Here is a 19,770-nt window from a genome sequence, read left to right as displayed (position 1 = left end):
ATACTTTTCGTAAAAGCGCTGTCAAAAGTGACTTTTCCGGACAAATTACCCAAAATCAACAACAAAAGTTGATTTTTGACAGCGTAAAATAGCGGTAACTATTATTTAAAGTTTTATTGGCGTGTTAATATGGATCAAACTTAATGGATATTTAATATTATTAATTCGACCGTCATCTCTACAAGGACAACATCTTTTTATTGCATTGTTTTTAGTAATTTTTTTTTTTGGCAGCATTTTTGAAGTAATCTTTTATTGTGTATCTGAGATCATTAAAACATATCAATTTATTTATTCACATGTTAACATCACGATGGCCAATCCAATTAAGACAGTATTTAACAAACATAAAAAATATAAACCGCACTACAGTTTATAGAAAATAAATATATATTATTCATAACGACATTATTTACAAAACGACAATAATCATACGAAACGACAATAATAATGAAAAACGACAAAAACAAACAAAACGACAAAAGTCTAGATGACGGCATTTTTTTTTAACGCTATTAGTAATAAAACAACACTATATAAAAAAGAGGACAATGTTCCATGTTTAATTTTTCTTCTTAGTTTGTTGGAGATTTTGGTTTTTGCGGGTATATGGTTTGTGTTTATATATAAATCAATCTAATTTCAAGAAATTCAATACTTGTCTGTGATTTTGCCATGCCTATTTTTTAAAAGTCTTTAATGCAAGCACTCTCGTAAATAACGATCCACTTGATTTTTTTTTCCTTGATCTTCACATTAAAATATTATGAAAAAGTTAGCCTACAACATAAACTATCTTTAATGAAATTTATTGCTATGATGATATGGTTGCTTCACTTCTTTGATGAGACTGCAAACGTCAGCTACGCTTTGGTTTTGTCTTAGATTTACTTATATGTAAAAACATATTATCTCTAATACAGGTAGTAAAGCTTAGGAGTCTGACCAAATAAAAATTGTACTTCTCATGGAAGATTGTAACAAGACACATCAGAAAGTAGTATTATTTGTTTCTAGTAAATTTTACATATATATATATATATATATCACACAACAATAGATACCAAGTTCTAGTCAACAATTGACTAACAACTCTATATATACACTACTAGTAGTAGTAAATATAGAACTTCACTTTATTTTCTTTTATTTGTTCCTTCCTTCTAAGCTTGGCCTGATACAGAATCTCCACCGATCACTTTGACAATACAAAGTCCATTGTCAAAACCAAAGACAACCCTGCAAGGAGAAGTAATGTTAGTACATGTGATGAGACCATAAAAGTGGGAAGCAAGTAGATAGAAAAGCAAATAATAAGCTTACTGATTCACTCCATTGATACATCCAATGGCCCAAACTCTTCCAAGATCATAATTCAGAGTGTTCTCTAGCCTGTAAATCAGAAAGAGAGAACTATTAACAGCTAGTCAAAAATAGATGTGGTGGCAGCATATATATATATTTATATGTATATGGCGCTTATAAAACTTACGTATAAGTGGCAGTATGCCATACACGAACAGTTCCATCCTCAGAGCCTGTAATTACTATAGGAAGCTCTGGATGAACACAAAGTGCTGAGACATTATGCAAATGACCTTTCAGAGTTTGAACACAAGTTTGTGTTTCATAGTCCCATACCTGTTTTCATCAATTTTATGAGTAACTACATTTCTTAAACTCACTGAATGTCTATAAAAAGAGAGTCTGATATAGCTGTAAAACCTTAGCAGTAAAGTCATCAGAGCCACTTAGTAAGTATGTTTTATCGCCAGAATTGAAGTAAGCAATGCAATTCACTCCTTTCAAATGATCATTCAAGGTAAAAATTGGAGCAGGTGAGCCAATATTCCATGTCTGTCAAAATGAGCCATTACCAAGAATATTTGTCAGCTAAAAAAACATTAAGACAAACTAAACCTTAAGTTCTGTGTTCTGTGAAGTAATACCATAATGGTTCCATCAAGCGAGGCGGTAGAGAAAATATTAGAGTCTTTTGGATTGAAGGCCACTTGCATCACATAATGGGAATGTCCTTCAAAAATTTGAGTGCATATCCAACCCTTTTCCCAGTCCCAAAGCTTTATAGACTTGTCATCAGATGTTGATATCAAGTATGGTAGATTTGGATGGACAACCACAGATCTAATGAAGTCATTGTGTGCTTCGAACTCTACGATCTTCTCCATTGTTTCATAGTTGTAAACACGAATGAATCCTTCGTCAGATCCAGCAACAAACCAGTTTTTGCTAGCTATGAATTTTGCTGTTCTCACTACATGTGCAACCATAAGAAAAAAAAAAGAAAATTTTCTTTAATTAGTACTACTTTGAAAAACTCACTTGGTTTTGAATGGGTAATGACTACGAATTTTACATGTACCTGGTGAGTCTGTGACTTTGAAAGACTTTTCTAATTTCTGAAACAGTGTGAACAAGTTATTAGAAGTATGCTTATATGAAGTAAAATTTGAACCAAAGTTGGTATAGGTTTTTAGAGTTCAGTAATATATGGAAATGCCTTATTTTTGGCCCCTTACTTTGGAATGGTGATTCAATATAGTGACAGTTCCAGAATAGAAGCTTGTTAGAATCCTGCATTAAATTAATCAAGATTATCCTTTAGTAATTAATTCATTTTTAAGAATGTGTAGTTTAAATTTCAAAGATAAATGTGTGTTGTACCATGGATGAGTTGGATGCACATCTAATGATTTGACTCTCTCAGAGTTTTGAGAAAATTCTTTCTGATTAAAAAATAATAATCAATTGATTAGTTATCAAAGCATTAAACGACGCAGAAATATTCAAAAAGAAAAATTCTTCACTCAAAAAGTAATAAAATTTTAGTACCTCAATTTTTAATGCTTGATTCTCCTGAAGACCACATATGTAAGATCAGTGACAATCACAATTTGTTAGTTCCAATTAAACAAATTTGAAATGCCTAAACAAGTAATTTTTGGTAATGTATCTCCAATCATACAATTAGACAATAATGGATTATTTTTCGTAACGCTTATATTAGATATAAAGCACAGTTTTATTTTAAAAAATCCAATACTTATATAAGAGTTTTTATACATGAGTTTTAAATGTAAAACTTGGCAAAATACCGATCAGAAAAATGAAAATAGAATAAAAGGAAGAAGAATAACTTACCATTTTAGTACTTGACTTCGGCTGAAAAAAACCTTTAATTTTTAATGCTGAGAATTAATGGAGATGATTATGAATGAGACTAAAACCTTGTTATATGAATATATATAGAACAGAAAGCTTCATAGTTAAGGAAACAAGTTCAGATCATATGTGAATTTTCTTCCTACAGCTAGTGTCATGTAGGTAAGATTCAAAATAATAAGACATTTTTCAGTGTCATTCGATGATTTGCATACCGTCAATTCGTTTGCTTGATCAGTAATGAACGGTGGAGATGACTCTACAAGTTACATCAAATAGCCAATTAAGTTTGACTATTCAAAGTTCCAAATAGGCACCTGCGGTGGATGCAAATTAATTAAGCTACAATATTAAGAATATTCGACGCGTCAACAACATATAGATTATCTAACTTTTTAAAATTAGACTTAGACCATTATAACATCCATGTTTTTAATGAATTGTCCCAACGTGGCTGAGCCAATGAGAAATATTTCAAATTAATATATGGAAATTAATAACAAATATATTAATTATTATACATCGGCAGAATGCTTTTTGTAACCTCCGAGAGAGTTGTATTTTTTTGTACAAATTTTCTCTTACATGTTGTAAATTATATAATTTTTGCTATTCTATTATAGTTAATTACACAATTAGCATATAGTTTTTCATAAAAATGATAAAGAAAGTCGATTAATGAGATTTTCTGTATTTTTCAAGAAAAAAAACGTAATTTATATTTTAATAGAAATATTTAGTTGATTTGGTTCCTTTTTTTTTATTTGATATCAATATTGTATTCAAACATTAAAAGATATTATAATCAAATTATATTTACTAACCTTAAATCTATTTTCAATCACTCATCCGTATAATATGCTTCATTTTAAATATCTTAAACAACTTATCAATCATATATATATATATGGCGAATTCTTCAGTCCCTCACAGGACTCAGTCCTTCAGTGTAGGGTCCAATTTTTTGCCAATTGTCCAAATTCTACGGGAGTAAGTTTTTTTTCCACATTTGTTTTTGACTTGCAATGACCGGTTGTGTGAACCGGTTGGAAAGTTGCTGGTGATGTGGATATAAAAAGTAGGGGCAAAAAAATAATTCCCTGTCCAAAATATATGTACAGTTGAGGACTTAATCGTAAACTTAATATGAATTTGAGAGATATTTACGATTTTGGTAACGTAAGCATTGTGCTTCCGCCAAGTGATTTATATGTTATGTTGAGTGAGACGCAACAATAACCACGTAAATAAAACTGATATATATATATATATCATCAATGATTTGAAGCGAAATGTATTTTGTTCATTGTGTTGTTGTGTTTATTGCAGTCCTTTATTATAGTTTTGTTGGATGAGGAACGAAACAGTTAGGTTGGTAGTTTTATTTCAATGGACTATTTTGAAGTTGTTTTATAAGCATGTACGCAATGAACCAATTCAGCTATTATGAATGTCAGTTACTATGTTGTGTTGTTAATGCATTTCATGACATGGTTTAACTTACATTTTTTTTTACATTTTTTTTAATCAATTTGAAAAGCAATCTCTTCGTAACATTTTACTAGTTGTTTTTATACGTCACTGTTTCTTTTAGGAATTTCTTTTGTTTTATAAAAAAAATCATGACTGAAATTTTCTATCATTTCTAGTTAATGTTGGCCAACTAATTTCATGGATTAATTAAATCAAATTGAGATATCAATCACAGGAGAACAAATATATATAACGAGTTATAATATAACCAGAATATATAAAATATTGTCCCGTAACTAATATAGTTGATGATTCAATCATCCTAAATCACACAAATAAAGCCTTTGCACGTAAATAAAATAGAATAGTCATACTGAACAATTATAAAGTAGCAGTTTTTATTACGAGGTAAGAGTTTTGAGTTACGCACTACAACTTTCAAATTACTTATCAACTCTTACTCGCTAACGTATCTTCCTAATATATGTATCTGAAAATTTAAAAAAAAAAAAAGGTTTTAATAAAGGCCTCAACAATAAGGATATTTACGATTTTGGTAACGTAAGCATTGTGCTTCCGCCAAGTGATTTATATGTTATGTTGAGTGAGACGCAACAATAACCACGTAAATAAAACTGATATATATATCATCAATGATTTGAAGCGAAATGTATTTTGTTCATTGTGTTGTTGTGTTTATTGCAGTCCTTTATTATAGTTTTGTTGGATGAGGAACGAAACAGTTAGGTTGGTAGTTTTATTTCAATGGACTATTTTGAAGTTGTTTTATAAGCATGTACGCAATGAACCAATTCAGCTATTATGAATGTCAGTTACTATGTTGTGTTGTTAATGCATTTCATGACATGGTTTAACTTACATTTTTTTTTTACATTTTTTTTTAATCAATTTGAAAAGCAATCTCTTCGTAACATTTTACTAGTTGTTTTTATACGTCACTGTTTCTTTTAGGAATTTCTTTTGTTTTATAAAAAAAATCATGACTGAAATTTTCTATCATTTCTAGTTAATGTTGGCCAACTAATTTCATAGATTAATTAAATCAAATTGAGATATCAATCACAGGAGAACAAATATATATAACGAGTTATAATATAACCAGAATATATAAAATATTGTCCCGTAACTAATATAGTTGATGATTCAATCATCCTAAATCACACAAATAAAGCCTTTGCACGTAAATAAAATAGAATAGTCATACTGAACAATTATAAAGTAGCAGTTTTTATTACGAGGTAAGAGTTTTGAGTTACGCACTACAACTTTCAAATTACTTATCAACTCTTACTCGCTAACGTATCTTCCTAATATATGTATCTGAAAATTTAAAAAAAAAAAAAGGTTTTAATAAAGGCCTCAAAAGTCGTAATTTACTTGGCAATTCACTCATTCCATCTCTTATAGTGATGCATTTATAATACATATCTGAGATGATCACTCCTTAACGTATAATACTGGCGTAAGATCATGGATCCTCAAAATTACCATATGAGAGGATCAACTAATTATTGTAGTACTTATTCTCTTCGGTCAAACAACATATATTACAGAGGTTACCCGATGTAATACGAATTAATATATTATAGAGGTTAAGTGTAGTGATTGACTTATATGAATCATCTTTGTTGAGTTGAAAATGGAAATGGTGACAGCTGTTGGGACTCTTACATGAAGTGGTGGATGATATATAGACACCATATATATACATATACCTACAAATATAGATTTTTATTCTTTAATGTGTAAAAGGTAGTACATACTTTTTTTTAATGGTAGATGTCATCTAGTAATCAACATTCATTTAGAAACCATAGGAGTTGAGAAACACTAGGAGTAATCGGCCATACAGGGTATTAGTCGGTGTTACACAATACATACGAAGTCAAATGGAGAAGACTTGTTAAAACTGAAACCATAACATTTAATATATACATAGAGGATAGTTTGCATTACACATGCAAGAGCCCCTTACACATTGATCAAAAAGCCTTAATCATAGTAGGGGTACACAAAAGAGAAGAGTTTCCAAAAGTACGATCCAAAAGACCGTATTATAGCAAAGTGACTTGTAAAGCCATTAAAACTTGAAAAGATACATATTCAGTGATTCCATTGATAGTAAGTGTAGACCAAACTGAGTACATATAACAAAATAGATATCTATTGATTAGGTGGCTTCTGAGTTTGGATGTATAGTGGGTACATGTTGATATAGCCACTCCGGAGCTCATCGATCGCGGCTGCCACAACTTCCATTTCCTTTCTCCAGGCTATCTCTGTTGCAACCGACTTCTCTTTCAGCTCTAATACCACCATCTTGATGGACTGTAGGTCAGACTTAAGGAAAGCGTTCTGGATGTTAGACGCATTGTATCTCCTCTCCCATTCGTTCCGCTCGGTGGCCAGCCTGACATTGTCATGCACAATTCGGTTAATGTATTACATTTTCTCAAGATGATTGTCATCAAACGACGAGAAGTTAACGATGTTATTCATTGGGAAAGGTGTGGAGTCCATTTTAGAGAGAAAAAGAGGATAGACAAGTATACATGTAAGGTGGTGGAGATTGAATTAAGGTCAACATGATCCATACACACATATATATACATATAGAAAACACAAGCATGGAGGAGTGGATCAAGTAAGTGTAAGGTGAGGTCTTCTTGTAAATGGTGGAGTAGTTAATGCACTGTCACTTATCAAAAATAGGGTTGCACATCAGTCAAAATTACATAAAGTATGCTATTATTAGAAACATAAGGAAGCAGTCACGTATTACGTGGGGAGAATTAGAATTTGCGTTTTAGCACGTCATGGTCACGTGAGTTGTGAGTGGTATTACGTGGGAGGACCTTTGGGAGCACAGTACCTGAGAAAAATAAGAATGGAGACGGAATTGACTTCCATTTTGACGTTTTTTTTCATGTATTTTGACTTCCATTTTGACGGAATTGCTATTATAATTTCTCTCAAACAAAAATTCAAACATGAGGTGGTCACCATTATATATGATCGGGCACTGAATACTCGAGTGCACCATTACAAAAAAAAATGAAGCCAAACAAAATTTGTTGCCTAAATAGCTAATGCCCAAAACATATTGAGTAAATGTGCTATAAGAACTTACCCGAAGAACTCGACACAAAGATGCAGGGATTTATGCTTTACATCAGAAAAGTGGGCACTCGGTCCTTCAAACTCACGGCAAACAACATCGCGCATGTAGAATCAAACACCTCCAAACCACGTCGGAAAAAATTATCAAGCTCAATCGAAATCCCCACTACTCCAAACAAAAAAATCTACCCCGAATTCGTCAGGGAGAAAAATGGACTAAATGGGAGGGAATTTTCCTTCCAAACAGTTATTGTTTGGATTCGGAGGGACTTTTCCTTTTGAAAGGAGAAGAATGGCCTAAACAGGCGAAGACACGAATCAAACAAAAAAAAAGGTGACCGGTTACTAAGGGGTGACTAAGGGCATAACGGTACTTTGACACCCAATAAACTCAATAACTAAATCTGACCATCCATTTTCTAAAACAATAAATCCAAAGGCTCAAAATCAACACAGGACTAAGTCCTTCAAAACAAACCGAGGGATGGAAGAATTCCCCTATATATATATATACTTTTTTTTATGCTCATATATATATATATTAGGTTCGATTTTTATATATATATATATATTAAATATAATGTATTAATTTGTGTATTCACAATTGTTACTATTTCTATCTTTTATTTACTCAACATTTTTTTTTCCGATTACTAATAATTTTGTGTTATTATCATTTTTTTTATTGCCAAGTAGGCTCATCACGTGCAATAAAATGTTTGGAATTGATGTCGTTTCATGTCCAAAAAAAAAATTAATGTCGTTTTAAAAAAAAAATTATAGGCCATTTTGAAACTTTTGTCCTTTACTGAATATCATGTCTGATATTGTTGTTGTTTTATAAAATTATTGTCGTTGACTCAATATCACTTCTAATAATTGTCGTTTTAAAAACTAAAGTTGTTTAAAAGCTTTTATACCAAAAATTAGTGTGTTTTGCCCACCACGTGGGTTTTTCCAGTCTTTCATTTGAAGCTAAATATAGCCCACAGTCATGAAATGTGTATTAATATTTGAGATTGAAGGGGCATTAAAAAAAAAAAAGGAACCATTAAATAAATTTTCAGAAATTTTGAACTCAAATGAAAAAATTATTTTAGCGTTTATATCACTAGATGTCCCTACTATTTCTGAAAAACATCCCCAAATTTTATTTTGTATTATTTAGAACCTAAATTTTTACATGTGTATCACATAGCTTTTTTTTAATTGGAAAATTATTTACAAAATGTATAGTAGAACAAGATTTATAATCAAATGGAAAGTAATTTATAACTCAATTAATTTTTTTGTAATTAATTGGGACATAAATTAGTTTTTATTGTGCATTTTTTTTTTTTTTGAAATAAGGATTTTATTAGCAAATATCCTTCAACATTACATCAAGCAAAGCAGGAGAGAAATCACCACTCCTGATAACACGATCATCTACCAAACGGGATGCTCTTGCGAGGGCATGAGCAACACAGTTAGCAGATCGTTTAACAAATGAAATAGAAATAAGCGTATCCTTCCATAAACTCTTACAATCAGAAATAATACTCCCAAAGTAAGAGTCCATTGCGACTGAACTTCGAAGAGCTTGAATCACAGTAAGGCAATCAGTCTCAATAATAACCTGATTCCATGCTTTCCTTTTAATCCATCTCAATGCTTCCTTTACCCCAATAGCTTCAGCCATTTCAGGGGTCGTCTCCCCTTGCTTACAGCATGTAATGGCCTCTATGGCATGCCCCTGATCATTGCGTGCAACACAAGCAAAGCTAAAATTTCCTTCATCCGGAAACAGAGCGGCATCAACATTGACTTTAATCACACCTTCTGCTGGCTTTGTCCACTTTTCTGCCCCATCATCTTTAGTCAAGAAAGCAGCAGTAGGAACCTCCAACTTATCCTGAGCTTTAGTCCATTGAAACAGTGCATTCTTAGCCAAATTGCACACACTCACCACTCTCGCTTGCTTAGCCTTCCACACGCTGTCATTCCGCACGCGCCAAAGTGCCCAACATATCATAGCAATGACCTTCAACTGATCCCCATCATGAGACTGAAAGGCAGACGTCAGCCATGCTGCAAACAAAATAATTTATGTGATACACATTTAGAAAGTTTGAAACTTAAGCATAAAAAATAAAATTTAGCAACCTAAATAATATTTTTTAGAAAAATTGGAGACCTCTATTGATATAAATCCATTATTTTAAAAAAGAGAAAATTACACTAAATATAGGATTTTTTTATAAACTTTGAAAAATATGGCAGTTTTTTTTAAAAAAATTTTATGGCATATTTTTTTATTTACATTTTTATGGGTGCTTTTTTTTTCCATATATTTGTAAAACTTTATTTGTAGACCATATTTTATCTTTTATACTTTTTTTAGTACCTGTTTTTTATTATTTTGAGATTATTTTTTATAATTTTAATTTTTTTTTTTTGATGAATAAGGATCAATTTATTGCTCAACAATGCCTGTTACAAACTCAAGAACAAAGACCTAGATATGGCTCAATTGCTCAAACCAATTACAATCACTATGACTAGTTTTCTCATTTTTAAAAAGAGAAAACCTATTACAAATTCCTCTTTTAATTTTCTGTACAAGAGTATGAACTGTATACACATTATCATTCCACAGAGTATTGTTCCTAGCTACCCAAAGATTATATACAAGGCTATTCACAATGGCAAGATAGACCTCTCTTCGGAATTTGGAATGCTTCGACCTCTTGATCTTTTTGATACAAGCTTCAAGTTCCAATTTATACACTTTGAAATCTGCCCAAGTAAAGATAATTTGGGCCACAGTAGAGCTAAAGTGACAGCTGAAGAAGAGGTGAAGATGTGACTCCAAATGAGCACCACAAAAAAGACAATTAGCATTAACAATCTGTCCAATTTTAAGAAGTCTCTCTCTAGTTTGTAACCTGTTTAAACAAGCAAGCCAAATGATAAACTTGTGCTTGGGAGTACTTAGCCGATTCCAAATGGAAGAGAACCAAACCTTCCTGACATTTGATTTCAGCCAAAGCAAAGAGCAAACTTTAGTGATACTAAAGTTCATTTGGGTGAAGATAGATTCTTCCATTTTGTTCTTGATGATGTTCTTAACCATAACTATCTTTTTCCAATACCAGCTTGCACTTTAAGGAGCCTCATAACTCCACCAACAATCACCTTTGATATAAACAGAGTGAACCCAACGAACCCAGAGGTTATCTTTCTTTTTGGCTATATCCCAAACATACCTACTCAATGCTCCAATGTTCCAGTGATCTATATCACGAAAACCCAGCCCCCCTTCATCTTTAGGAAGGCAAATATTCTTCCAAGCAACAAGACCCGGACCACAAGAGTTTGAATTACTCTTCCAAAGAAAAGCACGACAAATGCTATTGATTCTATCAAGGATGAACTTTGGAAGAATTAAAATTTAAGCCCAATAAGTATGTATGGTCAACAGGACAGAATTAATGAGAGTACATTTACCTGCATATGAAATATGCCGAGAGCTCCAAACTCTAATTCGAGCTACCATCTTCTCAATTATACTTTCACAATCAGCCTTGGAAAATCTTTTGGAGCAAATAGGGATCCCCAAATACCGAAATGGGAGCTGGCCCTTAGAGTACCCCGAAGCATTAAGAATGTATTCAACATCATCATTCTTCATCCCAACACAATATATGGAAGTTTTGGAGGGATTTGCTTGCAGTCCAGATGAGTCCGAGAACCTCTTGAAGGCTCTCAACAAAAGAAGAATGGACGAAGTATCACCTTTAGAGAAAAGCAAAACGTCATCAGCAAAGCAAAGGTGATTCAATCTTAAAGCCTTACATCTCGGGTGGTGCTTGAACTCCTTCTTCTTAGCGATCAAAGACAGTAAACGGGATAAGTATTCCATGCCAATCACAAAAAGAAGAGGAGACAAAGGGTCTCCTTGCTGAATCCCCCTTCTAGAAGAAAAGAAGCCATGTAACGAGCCATTGATGAGCAAGGAAAACTTGGGAGATGTGACACATTCCATGATCCGATTAATAAAAATAGTGGGAAAGCAAAGGGCATCTAACATTTCCCGAATGAACTCCCACTCCACGGTATCATAAGCTTTCTTGAGGTCCATCTTGATCATGCAAGAGGGAGAAACAGATTGCCTACCATACAGCTTAACAAGGTCTTGGCAAATAAGAATGTTATGAGCAATATACCGGCCATGTACAAACCCTCCTTGATTATCCACTATAAGGCTTGGAAGGACCTGTCTCATTCTAGTACAAAGCACCTTCATGATAGTTTTATAGACCACATTGCAACAAGCAATGGGTCTGAAATCACTAACACTGTTCGGGCAATTCAATTTAGGGATCAAAGTCAAAGTAGTAGCATTTACCTCTTTAAGGAGCTTGCCCGAATTCAAGGTAGATAAGATAGCTTCAAGAAAATCATTCCCTGTTATCTCCCAAGAATTCTTGAAAAAACCGCTACTAAAGCCATCCGGTCCCAGAGCCTTCTCATTCGGAATGGAAAATAGAGCTTCTTTTATTTCCGCAAGAGAATAAGGCTGCTTCAAGTACTGAACATGCTGGTCTGTTAAGGTCGGCCCTGCTTGAACAATCTTAATGGAGACCTTTTTCCTGTGCTCTAGCTTAGAACCAAGAAGATTAGAATAGAAATCTAAGAATGCTTTGTTAACATTCTCAGCATTGTCCATTAATATACCATTGCAATCATTGATGGCATAAACTGTGTTGCATTTCCTTCTCTTCTTGATGCTAGAGTGAAAAAACTTGGTATTACTATCTCCATCCTTGAGCCAATTCATTTTAGCTTTTTGCTGAAGGAAAGATGTATAATTTTTAGAAGCCTCCTTATAGTCTTCTCTAGCTTTTAATTCAGCCTCAATAAGAACATGGTTATGGGGCTCTTTGTTGACAGCAAGTTGACACTCCAAAAGGTGCTTTCTCGAGTTAGTCTCTGTAATTTCCACATCACCAAACCCTTTCTTATTTAGCTCACGAAGGATAGTCTTGACATGCTTCAACTTCACACACAAGCAGTACATGGAATTACCAATGACCGGCTCCTTCCAGCTCTCCAAAACCACCTTGTTAAAGTCCGGATGGGAACACCACATGTCAAGAAATCTGAATGGTTTTAAGCCATTGCTATAAGAAGGATAAACAGCCAAGAGCAGAGGGCAATGATCAAAATTCCCTTCCGGGAAGAAATGGACTTCTGCACTAGTGAATCTGTCCAACCACAACTGATTAGCAAGAGCTCTGTCCAGTTTAGCAAAGACCCTAGAATTGCCTTCCTGCTTATTATTCCAAGTAAAAAAACACCCTGTATATTTCACATCAGATAAAGAGCAGTTCTCCACAAAATTTCTAAGAACATTGAGGTCTTTTGTAGGCTTTTCAGCACGAACACGCTCTTCCGGGTACATAACAGAATTAAAATCCCCTAGGAGCATCCAAGGACTAGTTTGAGTTCGAGAAATTACCATAAGATCATTCCAAAGGCCACTTCGCTCTTTTGAATCATTCGAAGCATAAAGAAAATTCGCCTCAAACGGGTCTGCATGCTTGGGTTTAATAATAGTGTGAATGTATTGGCTGGTGCAACCACGAATATCCACATCAGAACTCAGCGGGTTCCAAGCAAGAACAATTCGACCATTAGGATGATGAGCAGAATTTGAAGTGAAACACCACCCTCTAAAGAGACTAAGGTATAAAACTCCCATGTTATGAGTTTTAACCTTTGTTTCCAGGAGACACACAACACTGATTTGCTTGTTATTAATGAGTTTCCTCACCTCTTGATGCTTCCAAGTTGCGTTTATCCCCCGGACATTCCAGCACAAGATCTTATCCATCAGGTTCGGGAGGAATTCCTCCTCCCCCACCTGTTGCCAACATTTCACACAATATCTGTCCCACTTGTAACTCAGCAACGGTCTCCACATTTAAGGCATGATATTTATTGCTCAACTGGATTACATCCTCTTCTTTATCCTCAGAGATTTTCTCCTTTCTCTGCCAAATTCCATTTCTCTGTTTTACATTTCCAAGAGGTTGCACCGTCACCTCTTTATCCTTTTCCTCCGTATTGTCAGGCTTTTTGGCCGGAGCCTTCTCAATGTAATCAGGGAAAACCACCTCCTTAGTGTGATCAGGAATATTAACCTTATTAGCAGACACTTTAGGAAGCCATTTCGGGTCTTTATGTGTGCCTTTTTTACATTGATCTTGAGAATGCCCAAGTCTCTTGCATCCCTTACAAATAGTGGGCTTCCATTCATAGTAGATATTAAGATAGACAACCTCTCCAACTTCATCTTCAAAGGCAATCTGTTCAGGTAATTCTTGGTTAAGTGAAACTTCTATCATAACACGAGCATACACAAGTCGATCTCGGTTACTAGTGGCTTGATCCTGTTTGAGGAGACTTCCAACTTGAGCAAGGATTTTCCTCATAGTGCCTAATCCCCAATACTTAATATCGAGGTTAGAAATTTGAATCCACACAGGAATTTTGCTCAAGTTTTCTTTTTAGAATTTATCATGGGCATTCCAAGATTTCATGATAATTGGTTTCTTATCAAAGAAAACAAAACCACCTGTTAAAGCCTTGTTCCTGTCTTCCTCATTATAAAATCTAACAATGAAGATACCATGAGCAAGTAAGGATACTTTGTCAATCCCTTTATCCTTCCAAATTCGGTGAAAAAATCCTTCCATAACTTGTAAAGGTGGATTAGCACCTAGCACATAACAGACTATAGAAGAACTCCAGTATGAAATTTCTTCAGCAATATCCTCCATTACAATTTTAACTCGATCATTCTTCCCAGATTCCATAGACCTTGATTGATCAACATGTAAAACAGGGGAAGAGGAAGGGCCTGGGGATATACCCGATTTTCTCAATTCGTTTGAAGCTTTTATGGCTCCAATCCAGGAGGAAATTTTTCTTTTCGCACCAGTAATTTCATCAGGAGTCAGCCCGATTAAAGGAGATTTCACCAAAGGCCTAGAAGAATTTTCTGTTAATTCGACACCCAAGGATCTCGGCTCCGACAATGGGATCTCAGAGACGGGACGCAATTGATCAGAGTTCAGGTCCGTTGAAGTCAACCTCCGCCCTTCCATCATCACCGTCGGCGCCAGTGTAGAATCAGAAAACTTCAAAGATCCATCATCGTCAGCATCATTCTCAGAATCCGAGATTTCCAAAGCTTGAATGCCTAACACCTCAGCCATGGATCTCGTTTTGAGAACAGGGTCTTCAGACGTCGGCCCTCTCTTCTTGCCACCTTTCTTGTTACTCGATTCCGATCTCGCATTCTTCCGAGGTCGACCACGCCCGGCCATGGAAACAGCTTATCGCTGAGGAACGTGCAAACCCTAGCGGAAAGAATCGCAGTTAGTTGTGTATAATTTTAATTTATTTGTGTTAATTTTTATCATTTATATTTGATAAAATATTTTACCACCAAATATCTAGATAAAATATTTGTAAAACTTTATTTGTAGACCATATTTTATCTTTTATACTTTTTTTAGTACCTATTTTTTATTATTTTGAGATTATTTTTTATAATTTTAATTTATTTGTGTTAATTTTTATCATTTATATTTGATAAAATATTTTACCACCAAATATCTAGATAAGGACTAGCAACATATAACCCAAGATTGAAGGCATTGCACAAGGTGAAGGTCTCAGGACCACAAAAAAAAAGATAATTTGAAACTCTTGACGAATCAAAAGAAAGAAAAGACTAGTCATTTGTTTGAGAAGAAGAAGAAGTACTTGCAGAGGAAAGGATTTAAGATCATCGCCATGTGGAATGCAATGCTCAGCAATGGCGTTACCAACAAAGTTGGCTTGAATTTCTTGAGGCAGCAGCCAGTATTTTATGCCAAGTTCTTCAAATATTCTCTTCAATTCTAATACTAGATCGGAGCTTCGGCTGCTCTTGTCCCCATAGTTCTGAAAATTTATGGTATGAGTAACGTACAGAGTTATTGTCATCTTGTTCACATCTTGAATATCCTTAACCACCACACTATGACTAGGACGCCAGTGCTGAGGTTTTCTCTCCAGGTACCTTAGGCATTCAAAGATTCAATTTCAATATTTTTTCAGTGGAAAATGGTATGTTATGTCTGTTGTTTTAGCTATTTAATCAAGTGGTATGCTATTCCTATTTCTGTGCATAGCGATTATGATAGAACAAGTTGTCCACTTTTTTTAATGATGTGTGGTAACCGATTACAACTGTAAAAATGAGTTTTATTATTTGAGAGGTGTTGTAGTAACTGGTTACAACTATAAAAATAATTTTTATTTTTTTAAGTAATGTACCATTATCAAAATATCAATTGAATTGTAATCGGTTACTTAGTAAGATTTGGAAGAAAAAAAAATTATATGAAAAAAATAAACTAAATTGATGGTGAAGGTAACTGGTTACAACTAGGTCTGAAAAAAAATGAAAAAAAATCAGAGACAATTGCGATGGTAACCGGTTACTTAGCCAGACTTGGAAAAAAATAAGATTAAAACAAAAAATCTAAACTAATCATAATTGGTTACAGCGAGGTTTGAAAAAAAAATCAAATCTAAAAAAAAAAACCAATTGCTATGGTACCTGGTTGCTTAGTCAGGTGTGAAAACAAAATCAAATCTAAACAAAAGAATCTAAATTAATCGTTGTTGTAACTGGTTACACCTAGGTCTAAAAAAAATCTGATATGAATAAAATGAATCAGGCGTCATGGTACCTGGTTACTTAAACAGATTTGGAAAAAAAAAACCCAGAAAAATCAAAAGTTTTGTTTGCTTGTTTTTTTATTTCTTGTATTTGTATTCTAAATAAATTTTGTAAACCTATCGATACATTTTTTGAGCAAACGTTCTAGTTCTATTTCTTTAAATAATTAATAAACACATAAATATTTATGTTAGAACCTTATTTGATATACGTTTGGCTGCTAAACCTATATTCAATTGATCTAAACATCACAGGGAAGAACTTTTTGACAACTTTTGCCTTTTTCAACAAAAAAAACTAATCAACCAACCCAAGCTTTCATATGTTAAAAGTACCCTAAAATATTCAACTACCTAGCTTCTTATACTACCCTAGTCTACACTAAATAATAGCAGTCAACTTTTCTTAAGTACATTTCTTAAATCAAATCAAATATGAAGTCAAGTACCTGGTTACTTAAACAGATTTAGAAAAAAAACTCAGAAAAATCAAATATGAAGACAAGTACCTAGTTACTTAAACATATTTTGAAAAAAAAAAAAACCAGAAAAATCAAATATGAAGTTCAAAATCAGATGTGAAAAAGAAGAAAAAGAATAAAACTAGATTTGAAGAAAGAAAAAGAAGAATAAGAAAGACCGAATAAGAAGAAGAAGAAGAATAAGAAGAAAGAAAATATTAAATATTAAATAAATTATAAAAATACATATTTAATTGATTTTCCATTAATATGGAAATTATTATGATTAATTAATTTTAATTATTATTGTTATTATTTTGTTAAGTAAATCAAGAATACAGATTCATACATATATATATATGTGAACAGTGTGATTTATAGTAAATGTAACGCCCCAACTCCTGGGACCGTTATGGTGTGCCTTGTAAACAGTGCTAAACTCGCTAATCGAGTCATTTGGCCAAAATCGTGAACTAAGTGTGATTAGCGATTTAGGGATTAAACATTTTGGTAAGATGTAACGTTTCACTAGAACGTTTAATATATACATTGGGATCCCGAAAATATAAATTTAAGAGTTTATTACATAAAATATTTACAACAGGCTGTTCTAAGCGGTAAAACAGGGTTCAACCCTAGTTCCACTTTAAACCTCGGCCGTGACGGATGAGCAGCTGCTTATGTACACGTCACCACCTAAGCTCTCCAACTGAAGGATGGTCCATCTTCCTCTTGCCTTTACCTGCACCACAAAACACCCGTGAGCCGAAGCCCAACAAGAAAACATAATACTTTTTCATAAACATTATCAAATGATTATCATTATAATCACACGGAGCATAAAGCTTCCAAACCATTGAGTGAACATCATATGATTCAAGAGGGAGAGTGGCTGCTAGGTAAGCCACTAGCCTCCAAGTGCTTATCTCAATCATCGACCCTCGGGGTCGGTCTTGCATTAATGCTCTTTGAGTCATTCAATGCTAATAGTCGATTAGATCTAATCTCCGTTGGCTTGCGTGAACCATGCTAAGACCGTTCTGACTAGTCAGTCAGCGCTATGTGACCAATGCCCAGTATCACTGCCGAACTTGACTAGTAAGTCACATCTTCACAGCTGATACTAACACCTTTGCCAATTCTGACTAACGAGTCAGTGCAACGTGACCAGTGCCTAGTACCACTGCCGAACCTGACTAATAAGTCAAAGCTTCACAGTTGATACTAGCACCTTTGCCAAATCTGACTAATTAGTCAGTACCATGCACAAGTAAGCAATGCTATCAATATGTATCATATGCCAGTTATCCAAGAATAGGGCATTCAGCACGCTTACTAAACAGTTGCTAGCATAATCATGATCATGCACAAACTCAGAGACTCAAGCTCTGGCCAATATCATATTCATCACTCATGGCATGCCCTAATCATATGTTTCTCGTGCACCGCATGCATCACACTTAATCATCCAGCATGCCTCAATAATAATCATATGCAAATGGGAAAGCTTGCCAAGCATTCATTATGCTATCAATGTTTACATTTAAACATCCAACATGCATCAATCACAGCCATGCATGTCATACTCAATAGCCAACCAACATGCATCATAATAGCCATGCATGTCATGCTCAATAATCAACCAACATGCATCCATAATAGCCATGCATGTCACATATACACAGGGTGCAGTTTTCTTACCTTGGGTTCGAGCGAGAATTAATAAAAGAAACGACCTTTGAGAACGATCAGTCCTTTGGTCCTTTAACGGTCACCTAGTCATAACCAAACATAAGGTAACATCAATAAAAATGATCAACTTAAGTTCCCAAATCAATATCTAGCCTCCGGGACATTAATCTCCACTTAACCGGGTACTAGGTACAACCCCGAGGCTTAAGGCTTGAATCCCCAAGCTAAAAACCCCTTCTTTGGCAAAAATGACCTTAAGGGCCGCGGCCCTCCTTGGCCATGCCGCGGCCCGCCCCTCATACAGAAGCGCCCAAACCCAGCTTGCTCCAAGGGCCGTGGCTCTCCCTGGCCATGCCGCAGCGCAACCCCCAGTTCAGCCAAAATGACAACTCGCACACCAGATTTCCCCCCTGCGTTTTCCCTTAGAACCAGCCCCTCAAACCTGTCTCAAATCACCTCCAAACACACAATTAAACCTCTAAACATCACCCATAACTTCCCCTCATCAAAACCCAACCTAAACTTCACTTAAAACCTCCTCAAATCCATACCTCCATCAAGAAACCAAAAGCTGAAAACTAGAACTTAAAAACAGAGCACACTAGTAAATTCACAACTGGAACTCACCTCAAACACGATTTTGAATCCCCTTTAATGATTGAAACAAGTCCCCTAGCTGCCACCTTTGATTTCCTAGCTCAAAACCTCATGATGGCCTCAAGAACACCAAAGAAGGATGAAGGGAAGGTAGTGTACGGGAAGGGAAGAGGATAACCTCTGTTTTATCTCTGTTTTAATCTACCACTTTCCACAGCCAGCAGCCTTTAAGTCATATATATCCAAAACCCAAAATGACCAAAATACCCTTAAGCCAATAAAAGCCTCTAAACCATTTCAAGGGTAAAATTGGTATTTTCCACCTATCCCGTTAATCATAATTAACGCTTCCCAATTCCCACTAATCTCCATATTTTCAATTTCCAATAATTCATATACTGTTACCCTAAAATCCCCAGTAACGCTATAACCATCAATATCA

General features: G+C 34.5%; 1 protein-coding gene across 1 annotated transcript; it reads right to left on the bottom strand.

Moving 5' to 3' along the window:
- Positions 1 to 714: 714 nt before the first annotated feature.
- LOC133796036 (coatomer subunit beta'-1-like) lies at positions 715 to 3,287 on the bottom strand. The gene is made up of 10 exons (XM_062233517.1): positions 3,163 to 3,287; positions 2,854 to 2,877; positions 2,686 to 2,747; positions 2,541 to 2,595; positions 2,384 to 2,420; positions 1,950 to 2,275; positions 1,726 to 1,857; positions 1,493 to 1,641; positions 1,324 to 1,392; positions 715 to 1,239 (listed from the first exon to the last, which is right to left on the bottom strand). The coding sequence occupies exons 1-10, from the start codon at positions 3,163 to 3,165 to the stop codon at positions 1,164 to 1,166; spliced, it is 933 nt and encodes a 310-aa protein (XP_062089501.1). The 5' UTR covers positions 3,166 to 3,287; the 3' UTR covers positions 715 to 1,163.
- Between the last annotated feature and the right edge of the window lie 16,483 nt (positions 3,288 to 19,770).

This window comes from Humulus lupulus, chromosome 8, assembly GCF_963169125.1.
Source record: "Humulus lupulus chromosome 8, drHumLupu1.1, whole genome shotgun sequence".
Taxonomy (NCBI): domain Eukaryota; kingdom Viridiplantae; phylum Streptophyta; class Magnoliopsida; order Rosales; family Cannabaceae; genus Humulus; species Humulus lupulus.
The sequence above is the reverse complement of the archived record's forward strand: the minus strand, read 5'-3'. Positions and strand labels throughout refer to the sequence as shown.